General features: G+C 38.1%; 1 protein-coding gene across 1 annotated transcript in view; it reads left to right on the top strand.

Moving 5' to 3' along the window:
• Window positions 1–19,208, top strand: part of ABCA13 (ATP binding cassette subfamily A member 13) — a gene marked incomplete at both ends in the record, with an annotated part of 438,366 nt that overhangs the window by 251,297 nt on the left and 167,861 nt on the right. The window contains one exon of the mRNA XM_081283275.1: window positions 16,300–16,570. Within this exon, the coding sequence (XP_081139401.1) occupies window positions 16,300–16,570 (271 nt within the window). The remainder of the gene's footprint in view (window positions 1–16,299; window positions 16,571–19,208) is intronic.

Below are 19,208 nucleotides of genomic sequence, written 5' to 3'. Positions count from 1 at the left end.
AGAGGAGAAGGAGAAGGGACCGAGGGAGCCAGGCAGCTCAGGGGCTACAGCCTTACTGCTCGCGCTGAAGTTGTGATGGACTCACTCCACCTTGGCTGGAGTCGTGGCGGATTCACTCCACCTAGGCCCCTTTCTTGACACGGTGCTGAGTCTTTGTCGACAGATCTCCTTTAATGATCTTTACTTCTTCTTTTAAGACATGGCAACATATGCTGCGGGCGCGGTGGCGCGGAGCACGGAGCGCTGTTTTAATTATTTTAATGGAAGCTGATTAGGGACCTTAATTATACCTGCACATTCACATCACTTTGCTATGTGATGTCCAGTCATGGGAGTAACAGCCATCGTATATCCAAGGTCTTACTCTCAAAGGAAGGGGACTGTACAGGGACCTCAGTCACGGCATGTCACTTTGAACTTGAAGTTACCCAAACCTTATTATAACAAGCTAATCTGAATTTCTTTAACTGAATTCCTCTGCATATTTATTAGCCATTTGAATTTCCTATTTTGTAATGTTCCTCACTCACTTTTCCCCATAAACTATATCTTTGTTAATATTAATGTTTAAAATTTATTTTTTCTAACATAAACTGCAAACATCTTACAGTAAATGACCTAGATCTTAATTATATGACTAGATGACACACAACTATGTCACCCAGATTGAGGTAGGACAATTCCAGCACCTCAGCAGATCCCGTATGTTCCTTCTAAGTCAAACCCCTCCTGTGAGGGACATTCTATCACTTGAGAGTTATTGAGCTTTGTGCAAAAGGAATCATACAATATTTACAGGATTTTTATTTTCTTATATCTTGTCTCTAAAATCCATCCATGTTTATTTCTTATGCAATTTTGATGTAATGATATTCCAATTTATATACTTTAATTTGTCTCTCCAATTTTACTTTAATTGGACATAAATGTTATTTTGTCTTTCAATTCTTAGTATTTTGCCTAAATGTGTAGATTTTGAGAATTTCTTTTAAGATACATTAGTTAATGATTTTCATATGTCATAATAAATGTAAAGGATGCGAGTTTCTTACAAACATTTTGTCATCATGAAAATGTAGGATAATTTACATTGAAAACTTATCGTCTAATATCCTCTTCATTGTGGCTATACATGTTTTAAAAAATGATAATTTCATGTTCTGAATTTGGGCAACATTAGGAAAATCCATGTAAATATATTAGAAATAAACATGTGCAAGTAGTTTGTTAAGATTTGGATATGAGGTGTCCCCCAAAAGTTCATGTGTGAGACAATGCAAGAAAGTTCAGAGGAGAAATGATTGGTTCATAGCCTTAACTCAATCATCAAATTAATCCCTGATGGGATTAACTGAGTGGTAACTAGAGGCAGGTGGACTGTGGTGGGAGGCAGTGGGTCTTTGCAGGCGTGACTATAGGGTATATATTTTGTATCTGGTGAGTGGAGTCTCTCTGCTTCCTAATCATCATGTGCGCCGCTTCCCTTTGCCACATTCTTCCACCATGATGTTCAGCCTCACCTGGAGCCCCTGGCAAATGGAGCTGGCTGTATATGGACCGACCTCTGAAACTGTGATCCCATAAATAAACCTTTTCCCCTCTATAATTGTTCTGGTTGGGTCTTTCAGTTGCAGCAGCAAAAAAGCTGACTAAAACATAGTTTTTACTAATGCTATGTGGAAAGAATGGTGTTTTGAATTTAAGAAAGAATCCTGGAAAAGAGAAATTGCAATATTTTTCCATTATCATTGTAAAATATGATTAAAATGTTGTTTTATTTATACTTCAGATTACACATTTCAGAACTGAAATATCATTTTAGAAAATAAATATTTTATTACTGAATAAGGAGTGAGTGCATTAAAACAAATTTGGTGTGAGATCAGCTGCATTTGCTAATTTTACTACATTCTGCAAAATGCTCATGTAACACTCAACATGAGGCCTATACCTGAGTTCAATATAAGTTCCTTAGTAGGTATGACTTTATCAAAATGTTAGACCAGAATACTGGTGAGGTTGTGTATTAATGTCTTAAAAATGAAGTGATTTAGGTTCTTTTTTTCCCCCATATGATTTACACTAGAGAAATCCAATTTTTAGAATAACCATTAAGAAAAGGCTCCCCGCTCCTGTTGGTGCCCCTGAAGATTACTCTTTTGATATTGATTCCTACTCCTGGCACACCTGCCTGTGGGTACCCCTTCCCTCTACACAGGCCATATGTCTTCCAAGGACCAGCTCTCAAATAACTCAGTGCTTGCTTCTCTGAGAGATTGATGAAGGCTAAATAAAATATAAAATATATACTTTTTAATCATAGGGACCCTAGTAGCTCCATAGAAATGAGTTATGAAGCTTGATGCCTGGGACTGCACATTTGTCCTTGTATCTGTGCTCAGGGTGTGCGAGTCATTTCTTCCTAGAGAAATTCACTATTTATTAGCCCCTAAGTGTATTGGACTCCATGGTTGGTGCCTTACATGTTTTCCATTTTCTCACTTCATCCTCATAGCTAGTTTTGAAATAAGCGTTCCTCTCTGCTTTCTGAATAAGAAGACTGAGGTTTAGAGTTGTTATCTAACTTGTCCAAATCCTCAGCGTTTCCAATATGAAATTCCATACGAGTTCAGGCAATCAAAACTGCCATGGCAGTCTCAGGAGAGCTTTTATCCTTTTTTTAAAAGGCTTTCCTAATAAACTAATGTTTATTATGATATTTAAATATACAAAGATAATTGGATTAACTAGTTGGCTTCTAGAAAAATAATAGTTTCCCTCATGAGGACGATAACCTGGAGAGTTTGCTTAAATACATTACTGAGCTGCACTTTTCAATTATCTGACTCAGTAGGTCAGAGATGGGACATGAGAACTTGCATTTTTGACAAGCTCTTAGGTGATGCTGTTGATACATGTCCCACACCTTGAAATCTACTGGCTTTGTGTGAGAGAAGGATAATTTATTTAGTACAATAAATTATGTCTGTATTCTCTCTTTTTATAAAAATACTTTTTTTGTTGTTGTAGATGGACACAATACTTTTATTTTATTTGTTTATTTTTATGTGGTGCCGGGGATTGAACCCAGTGCCTCACCCATGCTAGGCAAGCACTCTACCACTGAGCACAACCCTAGCCCTGTATTCTCTCTTTATACTGCTTTCTAAGAGGGTACTTGTGTTATGGACAGGGAGCACTGTGTTCCCCCCAAATTCGCATGTTGAAGTTCTAACCTTCAGTACATCAGCAGGAGATTGCATTCTGAAAATATGACTTTTAAGAAGATAATTAATATTAAATGAGGTCATTAAGGTGGGTTCTAGTCCAACAATTGATTTCCTCATAAGAGAAGAGGAGATTAAGTCATTAGCAAATACAAAGGGATGCCCATCTGAAGATTCATGGAGAAGATGGCTTTTACAAGCCAAGAACAAGGGTCTGCTGACATCTTGATCTTGGATTTTCAACCTCCAAAATAGACGATAAATGTCCATTGTTTAAACTGTGCAGTCTTTAGGGCTTTATGATAGCAGGCTGTGCAGATTCACACACCTGGGCAAGTCCTTTCCTCATTGAACTTGCACTGGCACCATGAGGTTTGGCTGTAGCATCCTGCCATTCTACTTGAACTAGAGTAAAAGCTGTTCCATGAGAGCTGGTCCATTGCATAGCATTCTTCTGGCCTCTGTTCAAAAGTTACCTCTTCTGGTCATCTTTCTTAACCTTCTTGGACAAAGTTATCTACCCTTTTCTTCTTGTTCTTCCCATACTTAACTTGTGCTTCTTCTATAGGAGTGACCTTGTGGGTTCTTTTTGTTTGTTTGTTTTGTTATTTATTGCATGGTTTTCATTCTCTTCCGGTAGACAGTGTTTTTTACCATCTAGTATTTGCTGGCTGTTTAGTAGATTCTCAGTTACAAGAAACCCCATAGTGTCTCCCTTGTCAACTCCTCTGACCTGCCTGGTCAGTTTCATTTCTTCTCACACCCCTGGCCCTTCCTTCCCATGTTGCCATCGCAGGCCTTCCTTTCTTGCTTCATAGAGAAAATATCAGAAAGTGGTTGAAAACCTACACCAACCTCTTATCCCTCCCATCTGCATCCTCTTTTATTTCCTGTTTGAGGAGAGAATGGGTTCCTCTTCCCAGGGCAATTTCTCTGGCATGATGATTTCCCTTCCCACCTGTTTGCTCTGTGTTTCAACTTTTCCTTATCTCCTGGATCTTTTCCGTTGAGATTTAAAATATCCTTATGGCTCCTCCTTTCAGAAAAACAAAGTAGAAAAGAAACTAAATTTTCCCTCAGAGCCACTTCCCTTTTAGTACTTCTTTTTTTTAAAAAAAAAATAATTTTGTAATTGTAGATGGACAGCGTGCCTTTATTTTATTTGTTTCATTTTTATGTGGTGCTACGGTTCTAACCCAGTGCCTCACAGCGTGCTAGGCAAGTGCTCTGCCACTGAGCTACAGCCCCAGCCCCCCTTTTGGTTTTATGACCTCCCCTTTCTCAAAAGAGCTCTTTTCTCAAAAGAGTTGTCAAGACATACTCTGACCCCATGTTCTCACATCCTGCAGGTCCAACAGGGTGTGTTTTCTTCCCACCATTGCATTCTGAAGGCCTGTTCTACTTTTTCTGGTGACCAAGATGACACTAACCCCAGAGAGTATCATCCTCACTCTCTGAGCAGTTTCCTCCTCTTCCTCCCAGGGGAAAGCTCTCCCTGAACCCTAAGATGCCTACTTCTGTACCTTGTATATCGTCACCTGCACACTGAGTTCCACAAGGCTCAGCCAGTCCTAGACATTCTTCTCTACTTACTCTGCAGTCTTCCCATAGGCTGTTTTGTCCCAACTGAGGCTTCCTCATCCCTGGGCCCCTGCCACTGACATATCTAGAGTCAGCTTAGATGGCTTCTTCGGGCTGTGACTGCCTCTTAGCATCCCTAAATCAGTATGTTTAAGCCCAACTCATGCTTCTCACCCATACACCCCTTTTCTCCCTCATTGTTCTTAGTGTGAGAGAATATCGTCATTCTCTACCTAGTTTGCATGCAAGAATGCTAGGGTTGTTCATGAACCTTTTATTCTCCTTCTTCAAATACAGTCATCTCTAAATTCCATTAGTGTGTTCTCTATACTGCAATCAGAAACTTCTTCAAAATTAATTATTTGCTTACATTATTCTCTCAAAAATGTTGGATATTCTGTCTTCCTGGATCCAAATCGGGAACTCTTAAGATAATAATATATGGCCAGGATCCCCCTCCCCACCCCTGCACCTCTTCCTACTCCTTGGACAGATGGAGCTCTGTCTTATCCCCAGAGTCTTCAAAACTGCTCCTCTCCTTTCCCCCAAAGGCTCTCTCCTTTTTCCCTTTTCTCCAAGATAATCCCCGTTTATTCTTCAGTGCATGATTTAAATACATGTCCCTTTTGCAAAGAGTCTTCTTCAACTTACCGGATGGGGAAGATCACTCCTATAAGTGCCCAGGTTCACTCTTATCCTTCACAACACCTGTGACAGGTTGCATTTAAGTAGTTAATTGTGCTTGCCCTTTAGAAGAGTGGAAGCCCAAGAGGACAGAACCTGGAGTTCTATTTATTGCTGTACTCCTAGCACTGAATACAGTGCCTTTTCCTAATATGCAGGAAATACTTGTTCCTCACCTAACTGAGGTGATGGTAGATGGCCATGCATGTGAAGGTGGGTAGTGATGATGAGGCCTTACCTGGGTTTCCCTTTTTTAAGGCTCTTCTAAAATGCATGGGTCAGGGCATGCATCTGGCCTTTGGAGGAGCTCACCACATGTTCTGTCCGTCCCACCTGTAGGATGAACAGCTTCACAGCGCCAGCCACATTGATGGACCATCTCTGAATACTATGTTCATGACACAGTTAAAAAAGAGAAGGGACCTTTTCAAAGAAGATTTTAAAAACACTTGGGTACTTATTAAAATAGTATGTTCTTAGACCTAACTTTCACTATTTTTGATTCTGAAGATGTGAGCATTTGTAGTTTTTAACAAGCACCTCAAATCCCTATAATTTAGATGGCCTGTGGTTACTACTATTAAAAAAAAAAAAACACCCTATTTGATTCCTTTTAAGCTTAAAGTTCAGGTGAAAGATCACGAATCCATGTAATATTGGGAATCTTGGAAACATAGTTATTTTCTTTATATGTCATAGCTGTGTTTTTTTTTTTAATGAAGCCTTATCTCCCCATGTGAGATCTGAGATTGCATTTAAATTTAAATTTTCAGCTCTATAGCTTGTCAGTACCACTTTACATAAAGTTCTTTTCTTTTTTTTCCCCCTACAATTTAATCCTCTGTATTTCCTTCCTAATTACTACTACTTCTGATGGAAAGCAATTTTGGCAGTGATTAATTTGAGGGGTCTGCAACCTCTCCTTTGCTTTTTAAGACAATCCTGTTTGCACAGCCCATTCTACATGGGGCCGCCTTAATTTTCTGCCTCTTCAAAGAGCTATTCCAAATTCTATGTGTGTCTTCTAGGCTTCACTATCATGTTCAAACCAGAGTGCTGTCTTCTCTTCTTTGTCCACATTTCCTTGAACTTAAAACAAAACAAAAAAAAACAAAAACAAAACAAACAAAAAAAAAAATCCCACTGTCCCTGCAAAGCAAGGTGGGGAGGAAACATGCTGCTGCCAATTACACACGCCAAAGAAGGTTTGTTTTCCAGTAAGCTAAAATCAGCAGAGAGCTAACGGCAGGGTGCTCTGTAGAAAAGAGTCTGCCAAAATAAAATGGAATTGAAATTGACTTGGGAAGGATAAATGCTGGTGGCAGGTGCCAGGAAGCAGCAACTTCTGTCAGGGGCAGTGGGAAGTCGAGAGAGTGTGTAAAGCTGTCATTCTTGCATCCACGCCGATCAGAGTTGCCAAGGAAAACTCCTAAGGCTGGTGATGAATAGGTTCAGCTCTTATTTCCTGAATTGGAATATCATGTTTGTGTGACATATTTGACAAGGATGGGCTTCACTCATCATAAGGGTAGTCATTGCCTCAAAAGTAAATGATGGGGCAACTGGGGGAAATTCGGATGGGAGTAGTCCCAGTCAACCTTCACTGACATTTCTATGTCTGGACAGCGAAAAATAACAGGGTCCTTGAGAGCTTCTTCAAGCCCTCCTCTACACTCTCTTTCTCACTGGAGTCAAGGAGAACTGAGCAGGGCATCCCATACTGGCTACTGTTTGAGTACACCCTTGTTCAAAATACTTTGGACCCAAGTGTTTCAGGTTTCAGGTTTGGGTTATTTGCATATACCTAATGAGACACCATGGGTATGGACCCAAGCCTAAACGTGAACTTCATTTATGTTTCATATATACCTTATGTACATAGGCCAGAGGTGATTTTATAAAATATTTTAAATTATTTCATTCATGAAGCAAAGTTTCTTGATGTGGCATTTTTCTATGGGTAGCATCATATTGGTGCACAGAAGGTTTTGTATTTTGAACAAGTTCAGAATTTGGATTTTGAATTAGGGTTGCTCAACGTGTATCTTAATTCCATTCTTGTCCCTAGCTCTTTAAATATCATCTTCTAGTAAATAGAGATGCCTTGGAATAGTATGAGGAACAGCTGTATTTATTTCTCTGAAGACTATACTACTGATGTGTGACTCTGCTTTGTCAACTACTTTAACTTTATTGTTTTCACACTGAAAATGATATTGAAATGGAGCTACTGTTGGTGAGTTGAAGACTTCTCTTCTCAATCACCTTCTTTAGTCTAACCTTCACATCGAATCCCCCAAGGCTCAGTCAAAACTACTTTTCTTCTGTATTCAAAATGCTAGTCCATAATATTTAAAGTGAAAAACTAAATCTACATATACCAACTTGAATAAATCTTGAAAATATGTTATATGAACAAAGGTTTTGATATGCTACTCATTGTATCCTACATATATGAGTTTTTGAATTTTTTAATTTTTTTAATCACAGTGTTACATATGCACCCAGTAGGTGGAATTGTCAAAGCTGAGGGTAGAATAAAGAGGTTAAAGGAACTGGAAGAAATGCATAGGAATTATTAAGTTTTTGGGATAGGAGAAGAATGGACCTAGGAGAAATGAAAGCCTCAGCTAAATCACGTGATAAAAAGAACTGAATCCAATACTTGGTCAATATCCATCCATTCACTCAATCATCAGACCCTACTGAACATCTTTTTTGGGCTACTGGAGGATGTGCTTGAAGCTGAAGATAGAATTAACTAAGCTCAATCCTTCCCAGTTACAAGGACCTCCTCACCAGTGAAGATGGCAGATATATTGAAGGTGATGGAAATAGGAAGGGAGAGGAACATAGGTCTCAGGTCCAGGTGATTTTTCTTCTCTTTTAGCTATGTTTGTTGGCCCTCACTATGTTCCAGTTGCTACCTGAGAGGCTCTTACTTGCATAATCCTCACAAACTTTCCCGAAATGAACTGTTTGAACAAATTGTCAAAGAGACAGGGCCCTGGCTGAGATCATAATTGGGGTACAGCCGACATACCCCTAACAAAGCTTCCCTATCCGCCAATCAGAACTGTGAAGGGAGCTCAGGCTTGGAGATGCAAGCCATTTAGAGACTGTGGGAAGACCTGTGTTTGGTGCATTTCAGGAGAAAAACCAAACTCAGCACTTTGGTGACTTGCTTAGGTGGTGGAAGTGCTTACTGACTCTGCTGGGGCTGCACCTGGTGCCCTGAGGGTCAAGTCACTGTTCAAGGCAGGCGTCCTCAAAGGAGTTTCAGCAACCTTTAAATTATTCAAAAGATGTGGCTGAGTGTAAGGGATGACCCCGTTCCAAAGTGAAATCCTAATTTGATGCCTTTAACATTTTGGCTATTATAATCAGAGTGCTTTTCAAAGAATCACATCAATGATACATCAGCTGTATAGCAATTGGGAACTTCAGTGGCATAACATGTAGAGAATGGCTCTTTTATCTGTCTAGTTTTTTCCCCTCCTTTCTTTTTAAAGAAAAATCACCTTTTGAAAAAGCTGTTAAAAGCAAGGAATAGACAAAGTATTGTAAAAGTTGAGTAAGATACAGTTGTAAGATTGTCAATAAAACAATTTAGATAAATATAGCCTTCACTTATTAGCTTCTTTAAAGAAGTAAACGTAATTGAGTTAGCTTTTGAAAACTATATTTAATCAAGGTTATAGGGATGTAGTATGATTTTAAAATTTGTCTATGTCTGTATGTATTACCATGCTTAATGTTTAATTCATGATTATATTTTAAACTTTATGTTGTGTTAGTAAGCAAACAAGTGCCACAAAACAAACATTTTCCTTTTTTTTTTCTTTTGTTTTCCTTTTTATTCTGTTTTCCATGTCCTATTTCCTCGATCCCCACCACTTCTTCCCTTATAAGTGGACATTTGATCTTGTTTTTCCCCCCCTTGGGGAAATACAAATAGTATGAATAAGATAATTTATTTATGATTTGTATAAATATCATACAACTGTAGATTTTACTGGGACAAAGACTGAAGACTAACACATCTAAGTTTTTTTTTTAAATAAATGGGGAAACTGATGAAAAATTACCTGCCCAAAATATCCAGTACATTCATGGAAAGTAAGCCAGGGATGGAATGCAGGCATCCTGACTCCTAGTGATAGATTATGTGGCTTCTCCTCTGAGACATTAATAAAATCATACCCATTTGAAAGAAATCTACTTATTTAGTTAAAATATATTTCCCACAAAAACTTACAGCATTATTAAAGTTTCTGTACAATTCATTTGATTCTTTTGCACTAGGGCGGTAAGAAACAGATGGAATGATTTATGTCTTTTCATATCTAACAAATGATTTTGAAGTCCAAAGTCATGACTGGAGTGCAGAAAAAAATGGACCTCATGTTATTCCTTAAGGAGCTTAGCATATTTCTGGCTCATAATCTGTGTCTTTGCATCCAATTCCCTCTATTCTAGGACCCCCTGCACATCCTAGTTATCTTCCCTACCTGTCAGCAAACACCTTTTGACTTTTGAATCCCTGGCTTTGGCAGCCTCTGTGGAGGAGCTTTGTGTGACCTCCACAGCTTACGTTCTGCCCACTGGTCAGGTCTAGCTGACAGGCTTTGGGGACCTAGTTGACTCCTATCCAAGACCAGGAGTCTCTCAAGACCTCTCTTCATGTAGCTAACCTGAGGGCCTGCTGAGATGCTGGATTTAGTAAATACTGTATTTCATTCCTGCAAATTTCTTATTATATAACTTCTCCTGTCTTGGACTTAAGTATAAATAAATAAGAGGCTTGAACTATATGATTTTAAATATCTGCTTTGGTTTTTAAATTCTGTAAACTCAGGGAACAGGGAATTATACAGTTTCCATCTCATAAGACTATGGTTCATTTCCTGAATAAGTATACAGTCTTTACTAGATAATTATTGATTACAAGATGAATAAATATTCATTGGTTGAAAAAAAAACAGAAAGTTGTGAAGAAAAAAATAAAAATAGCCATAATCTCATCAGACAAATAAATATGAATCTTCAACTAGGGTGAAAAATTTTCATAGAAACACGACTTTTTGAATTGAAATACCTTCTTTATCAAGTAGTATACAGAATATGGAAATTAGTTAAAAATAATACTTTGCACTGAATATGTGTGCAACAAAATTTCATTTTTTCTAGTTTAGTATTTGTCTTTTTTTTTGTGAATAGCATTAATTTTATAATTTTTTCATCTGATATGAGTATTTTTTTGTAAGAATGTATTTAATATTTTAATCTTTCCTCCTTTCTTGGGTTAATGAATGTTGTTAATGCTTTAGGAAATGTAACTCTCCCCATTTTATTGGGGCATCTTCCATATGTATGAACACTTTTTCCAAAAAAATGATATAATTCCATTTGAAATTCCTTATTCACTTACCAAGTTTGCTATATATCCTTTATTCACTTACCAAACTTGCTAAATATTTAGTGATTCATATATTCCACAGTATGGTTGTACAGGCTGAGCATTTCTAATCTGAAATCCGTAATGCTCCAAAACATAATTTTAAAAAAATCAATAAATTTTTGCTTAAGGAGTTTCCCATTGTGATTCCTTTGTGTTCATCACAAGGATGCCTTTTTAAAAGAACTGATGCTTCTCTAGTTGTCCCAACAACCCACCATTCTTTTTCCATTTGAATTATGGAATTCTGATGATTTCACAATTCTCCACCTAGGATATTTGGAATTTAATTTCTTCAAGTAATTAACTTTAGGATCCCAATAGGAGAAAACAGGCAGCTAGAAGCAATGGAAATAAACTCTTATGCTTTGGGAGTAGATGGAACTGCCTGGTTCTTATGTGCTGACACCTTCTCTAAACATCAATGAGTTCACATCATATTCTTCCTATTATCTCACACAGTAGTACAGATATGGGATATGTCAATAAAATAGTTAAACAAACACAGTAAGATATATCTTCAACCCAATGCCTCATTTTCTGAAGATAGCCTTTTCATTTATCAATTAGGTATAACATTCTTGCTTGTATGTATCAAAACTCATACTGAACAATGAGCTCTAGGTTCCAAAAGAGAATTTATTTTTTGCACTATTCTCTAAGTCCAAATATATAAAAAAAATTTGAGATCTGACATGATGCCATGGCATAAAATTCCATATCTGATCTCATGTAATGGTTACAGACAAAACATAGGTATTCTAAAAATATGGTATAAAATATCCTTTGGGCTACATGTAAAACATTCCTATAAATGATGTGTTTAGACTTGGTGTCCATTCTCATCATGTATAAATGAATACCCCAAAATTTGAAAAAAACTGTAAATCTGAAATATTTTGTTCTCAATATTTTGGATCAGGGATCCTCAAACTATACTGTAACTTGTTTGATTAATTTCCATGGATTTGACTATTTTCTGTAAGATAAAACAAGTCACTTTGCTTTAAATATTTCATGCATTTATGTTTTTTTTTTAAAAATAATACAGGGGGCTGGGATTGTGGTTCAGTGGCAGAGTGCTCACCTAGCATGTGTGAGGCAATGGGTTCGATTCTCAGCACCACATATAAATAAATAAAATAAAGGTCCAGTGATAACTAAAACTAAAATTGAAAAAAAGTTAATATAACTGATGGCTTGAAATTAAGCAGATTAAAGGAGGTCCATATCTGTTTCCCATAAATGACTATAGAGATCTCTTTACCCGCCAGCAGTGCATAAGACCTACTTCTGTGAATCCTCAATAATATAATATTTACTATATGGATGAGTGAGAAAGCCCAATTCTTTCCTTATTCTACAATGTTCACATGCTGGCTACTTTATAGATGTTTTATGAACTACATGTTTTGTGTTCTTTGTGTCTGCTTTTCTTTTGGAGTATTCATCTTATTTTTATCTACATGAAAATATTATGTTGGTAATGCTTCATTTTAAAATATTTAGGAACATTTTGGTGAACTTGATAATGTGTATATTGTATTCTGAGGTGCCTAGTAAGTCATGCGATGTTAAGGTTTGAAAAACTGTGGCCACTTGACCAAAAAATAAAAACAAAAAGAAAAGTAAGTAGGTAGGTAGGTAGATAGGAAGGGGAAAAAAAAGATAAGAGAAGGAAATAAAAACACAACTTTGGACACATCCCTTAAGTAATTTGATGGTCGGAGTTAATGGGGATGCATAATTGTGGATGTAACTAGAGTCCTTGAATATAATTGTACTCATAAGTCAAATAAGACAATTCATAACAATTTGGTCCAGCATTTTAATTTTTGTCTGTTAAATTATTCATGCGAATACTTTTATAAGTTTAGCCATGAATATTTGATTGGTGGTGAATTCATAACCATAAACTATCTCAGTCTTATTTTTTCTCATTTATACCCAATTAACATATATGAGAAGGTGGAGACAATTTATTCTTTTTTAATATATGACATACCTTTCTCCACAGACTTATTGAGGCTGTCTGATGAACATTTACTATGACTGAAAGTCAATATTATGCCTGTTTTGGTAGTTTAATAAATGTTCTAATAACAATCCTCACTATCCAGAGGGAAAATATTATAAGTCTCTTTTACAACTGAGGAGATGACATTCAAAGAGGTTAAGTAGTTTTCCAGAAGTCACACAGTATGTTGGAGACTAAGATTGGATTCACATCTAGGTCAATGTGGATAGAACTTCCTTTATCTGTTCATGATGAGTGAGGTCAGTGGAAACATGAACCATCATTCTCTGTCTCTGTCTCCATGCCCATTCCATCATAAGGGCAAATTTGCTGAGTAGATATCCAATAGTTTCTTTCCAATACATGAATAGATATTTACTACCTTTTGCTTGCTGGGCACACTCTCCTATGAGAAGGTGTATACTTTGGCAGACTGCTAGGTGGGCTGAGCTGTATTAGTTCACTTTTCATTCTAAGATCAAAATACCTGAAAAAAAAATAGGAGGGAAAGTTTATTGGCTCATGGTTTCAGAGATTCAGTCCATGGTCTGCTGACCATGTGAGGTAGGACCATGTGAGGTGGCAGAAGGGCATGGTGGAGAAACAGTTCTCCTCTCATTGTGACCAGAAACAGAGAAAGAGAGGAAGTGGCTACTGAGAAGGTGAACCCTTCTAGGACACACTTCACCCATCTCCTGCAGCCATGGTGCACCTGCCTATAGTCACCGCCCAGTTGGTCCATTCAAACTGGGATGTACTGATTAGGTTATGGCTCTCACAACCCAATCATTTGACCTCTGGATATTTCTGCATTAACACAGAAACTGTGGGGGAACATCTCATATCCCAACTATAACAGTGGTCAAGTGTGCGTAGTTAGAGGTCAAAATCAAGAGATGCTACATTAGAGCTAAGTTGTGGGTTGTACCCTCTAACAGGTGATGACTTTGTAGTAGTGAGGTATCACAGGACCCACCAGGGACCTTCCAATTCCTCTTGATTCTGAACAGAATAAGGCATGTTGCTTTATAGGGGAAAACTTCTTAGTCAAAAGGCAGTGAAGACATCACACTGTTATCTCAATAATTACTTTAATAAATCCAGAAAATGGGCAACCCCAAAACATGTCAATTATTTTAACTTGAACCAGATAACTCTCATAATTATCCTAGTAAATCTGAATACATAACATGAATTGGTTGTTATCCAGCATTATAATCCCATAAAAATATCAAGAATGATATACATAAATGAAAGGTTCCCATTTAGCTTAATAATATACCTTTTCTAGCACTAAAATCTCTCTATAAACTGACTTAATAACTGCTTCATAAGAGCTTCATAAGAATCATCATTGATAATTCATTGAATCAGTGGTTCCACAGCCCAGCTGAGCATCAGAATCCCCTGGGAAATTACTAAAAAGCACATTCTTATCTCTAGTCTTTGGAGAATCAAATATTTTAGAAGTGGGGCCTAGAAATCAGCATGCTAAAAGAATTTCCAGTTGAATATGGTATGTAGCCTGATTTAAAAATCATTCGTTGTAGCTCTGACTTTTATGGAGTGAAGTGAGACTCTGTGTTGTAAAACACAAGTCTAATGAGGTGACTCCTGGGCTCGGGCCTCTTCAGCCAGGTGCAAGGGGCTGTAAAGGTTCTTCAAGACTTGGACTCTGATGACCTTTCACCTTCATATCCTGACACTCCCCATGCGTCGGTGCCACATTCTGCTCCCTCTCAGTTACTCACAGAATACCCCATGCTTATTCACTTCTGTTTGATCTTGAAACGTACACATTTTCCTGACTGCCTGCAAACTCCTATGGGATTAGAAAGGATGATCTCACCTACCTGTTTTCAGGGCTGTGCTTGCTTTCTCCTTTTTGCCTTGAATCATGGAAACTTGCCTCCTGGTACTAACTTAAGTTTGCTCACTTGATTCCACTGTGTTGTTACATTTTTATATTAACTGCTCTGCTAGGCATTTTTGAGGACAGAAACCAAATAGTCCAAGGCCCATTATATAGTTTAGGCCAATGAAGGAATAGGTTCAGATGTGCATTTTTCATCTCCAGCTGCTCTCTTGTAAAACTGTTACAAATAATTTATGTTTCAAAATGGTGCAGTTTCTTTAAAAAAGAACTATTCAGATATTCTTGTATTAATTGCATTTCACTGTGATGTTTATGGGCAGTATAATCAGTAGGACATCTGTTCTTTCAGAAGACCACTTTTCTTGTGAAATACTCTGTATTAGATTTTCTGGAGTATCTTAGAGGGAATCACTGGGGAAAACCATTGACAGAGCTGATGAGCCCATGAGATGTTGTTTTAAGGTCACAGTCCTGGATCTGGCTCACATTTTGCTGCTGATTGCTCATCTTCAACATTTTTTTCCTGTGTGTGTGTGTGTGTGTGTGTGTGTGTGTGTGTGTGTGTGTGTTTTGCTTGGAATCTTTAGCCTCAATTGGAGCATGTGTATATGTGTATAGAATTTGTGTGTGTGTGTCTGTGTGTGTGTGTGTAATCTTCAAGTGGTCCATCTTGAGGGACCCATAGATCAATGGTGCATAACTCACTCTATCCTTTAGAATTTTACTTGTTGGCTTTTATGATCTCTGAAGACTTTTCAGAGTTGCTTGATTCCATACAGGAAAAAAGGGAGGAAGGGACAGGATTGCTGAGATCCAGTGGACTCAGAGGGCTGTAGCTGGAGGAGAGGCCCTGCCTTGAGAGCTGATTAGCTCCTCTCTGAGTGGGAAGGAAGGACATGGTAGAACTGAGGGAAGGCAGTGATGTGGTTCTCCAAAATTGGACTAGCTCATTATCTATTACCCAGGACTTTCTCAAGAAAGACTTCATCAACAGCAGACGAATAGAATGGTAGAAGGAGGGGAGCTCTAATAAGGAGAGAGCCTCCCTGTACCCCCACTCCCCAGGAAACTCAATGTCTGGGAGTTCAAGAACCTCTTCCAATTCTTTTGTCTTTGATTCCTCAGAAACCCCCTAGACCCCAGGCTTTAGGCCAGGCCCTGTCTTCTCTTCCATTTGCATGTACTCCTTCACCTTCAGGAAAAAGAACAGAGTGAACCCACAGCAGCACTTCACCCTGTGTTTAAAGCTGAAACAGCTGGTATGCTAACTTTCCAGGACATGGGTATGCAAAGGCCTCCTGTTGTCCTTTTGATATAGTAACCTGCTCTTATTTAGGCCCAAGGATAGGCCCACGGATCACCTAGAGGACAAATGAAGAGAATCATTAGAACCAGGCAGATCATGGGAGCCATGTCCATCCATGTCTGACTCACTGCTAACTTTGTGCCCCTGCAGGTGACTCTCCTGTGAGGACCCCACCTGCATGGACCCTGCATGCACCTATGCGAGGTCACCAGCTGCTTCTCGCACAGGTAGCTGCCCTCCTGAGGAAGAGGCTGCTCCACACACTGAGAGCCTGGAAAAGCACAGTCTCAGACCTGCTGCTGCCTGTCCTTTTTGTGGCCTTGGCCATGGGCCTGTTCATAGTGCAACCTCTGGCCACCGAATACCCTCCCCTCAAACTGACACCTGGCCACTATGAGAGTTTGGAAACTTACTTTTTCAGGTAAGAAACTTTTTTATTTCAAAATTATGGACACATTGTGAATAAAGACAGACTATGAATAGTGTCATAGACTGAATGTTTGTGTTTCTCCCTAATTTTTTTTTTTTTTTTTTTTTTGTGGAAATTCAACTTTCAACATGATAGTACTTAGAGATGGGTTCTTTGGATGGTGACTAGTTTAGGTGGATGAGCCATTATAAGTAGGATTAGTGTCCTTGGAAGGAGACACTAGGAAAGTAGCTTGCATTCTTTCCTCCATATGAGGATACTTTTAAGGAATCCTTAAAACAATTAAATTTGGTAGGTTTTGTTTGTTTGTTTGTTTGTTTGTTTTTAAAGCAAAGCAAAGCAGAAGTGATTCATGAATTGGGCAGCTCCTAGAACCACAGCAGGTTCTGAGAACTTCAACTAACTACCATCACAAAGCATTTACAGAAAAATGGAAATGAGGCATAGAAAACAACGTACTTTGCTATAGTCTACTAGATCAATCAATTGGTTAAAGCTTGATCAATCAGTTGCAGTGCCTCCTGCAACCAACCAAAGTTCAATTCCTGCAATTGAATTTTATGTTAATTTGGTACGTTGGGCCCAGTGCAGATGCCCAGTCAAAATTCATGGTCACCCAAAATTTTGTTTGACAGTTCTCTGTCATATTAAGAAGATAATCATCTCTAACTCAGAAAAGGGCCCTGGGGTGAACTCAACCATGCTGGACCCCTGATTTCTCCAGTTTCTAGGACTGTGAGAAATAAACTTTTGTTGTTTAGAAGCTACCCAGCTTATGGTACTTTGCTATATTAACCTGAGCTGACTAAGAAAAATAGCATTAGCTTTGATATTTTTAAGAATCTCAAATAAAAATATTTATATGAGGGGCAGTAGGAGTCATTTGGTGGCAGAAGTCTTGCTTAGCATGTTCAAGTACCTGGCTTTGATCCCCAGCAGCACACACACCCAAAATTCTAATGTGAATGCTTTTATTATTTCTGAGATCAGAGTTCACAGGGATAGCTGTTGAGAAGCCCCTGCTCTTTTTAGGGTTGTGTCAAAGCAGATACCTAGGACTGATGGGGCAGGACTGGCTCCCAACCTCCATATCGATGACTCCTCCCTATCTATACAGACAAGCATCTTTGTAAAAAAAAAAAAAAAAAAGGACATTAGTCACTGACCCTACTCCAAGCCCTTAGCAGTAAGTAGGAGGGCCAGATATGTTTCAGAATTTTTAGGATTTTAGAAAAATATATAAATTGGACATTTCACAAAATCTTCCATAGTTACTTTAAGAAAAATGACCCATAACAGGACATACCTATCTGCAGGGAACTGTATGACTTACGCAAAATGAGGTTCAAGACCATAAATGAGGCTGGGAGTGGTGAAACATGCCTATAATCCCAGTGGCTCAGGAGGATGAGGCAAGAGGACTGTGAGTTTAAAGCCAGCTTCAGCAACTTAGTAAGGCTTTAAGCAACTCAGCAAGACATGAAGCATCTCAGTGAGACCCTGTCTCTAAGTAAAAAAAAAAAAAAAAAAAAAAAAAAAGACCTGGGAATGTGGCTCCATGGTTTTTTCTGTACAAAAAAAAAAAAAGACTGTAAACCTCTCCAGGTCAGTATAGGTCAGGGTTTGCTGGCGATAAATTTAGAGGAGTCCAGGTTTTGCCATCCAGGTAATTTACACAAGATAGTTGGGGCTTTTGGGGTATAGATTCATAAACATGGGATTAGAAAACAAAAGGGGAACCTTGATCACTGATCACTTCTGCCTCTGTTCAGTTGGCTTCTCCCCAGATTTAGCTGCAGCTCTCTTGTCATAACCCATACTCTTAAGAACTAATCTAGTCCTAAAAGAACAGCAATAATACCTTCTGAGGATGGAGCCCCATGATCCAATTTTCTTCCAATAGGACCCACCTCCTGAAGCTCTCCCCACTGAAACACAGTCAAACTAGTGACCAAGCTCCCAGCATGTGAAACTTGGGGAACACACTCAATCCTCTGAGACAATAGCAGTATACAAGGCACAAATCATACCCTCAGAAAGTCGGCAATCAGTAGAGAGAATAATCTTACAAACATAGGGGAAAATCTTAGAAAAGTCATGAGATGGGTAGATATTTGGTTTGGGGGTTATATCTAAGTTGCAGGAAGAGGTTTTTTGTTTTGTTTTGTTTTTGTTTTCTTTTGTTTTTAAAGGTTTTTGCACCTGAACTCAATCTTCAAATGTAAATATGTGTTTCTTAGGCAAGTCAGAGAGAAAGTTTCTTTTCTCTTACTTGCTAGAGGAAGAAGTGTGAGTAAATGTGAAGAGTAATCCAGTAAGTCTTCATATTTCCTGCAGATGACAGAGGCATTCTAAGTAGAAGATTCTTTGTTTTGTAAACAAAATGAAGAAAAGCATTAAGAACATTTTAAACTCTGGGAAATGATATAATTGGGATAATTCTTATAGCTTTCAGGCATGGAATCTGACATGGAGCAGTCCATTTGATTTTCTTTTTCTTGTAGGCAACTTTTAAGTCTGCAATAATTTGTTCTTTATTTTTAGAGTGGAGATTTTTTATTTTCTAATTTATTTTCTCAGCCAACTTGAAGATTTAATATTTTTGAGTTCTGGATAATTTTCTTCTTTT

Source organism: Spermophilus citellus (assembly GCF_964194105.1).
Source record: "Spermophilus citellus genome assembly, chromosome: 3".
Lineage (NCBI taxonomy): Eukaryota > Metazoa > Chordata > Mammalia > Rodentia > Sciuridae > Spermophilus > Spermophilus citellus.
Note: the sequence above shows the minus strand (reverse complement) of the source record. Positions and strands in the feature narration are given on the sequence as shown.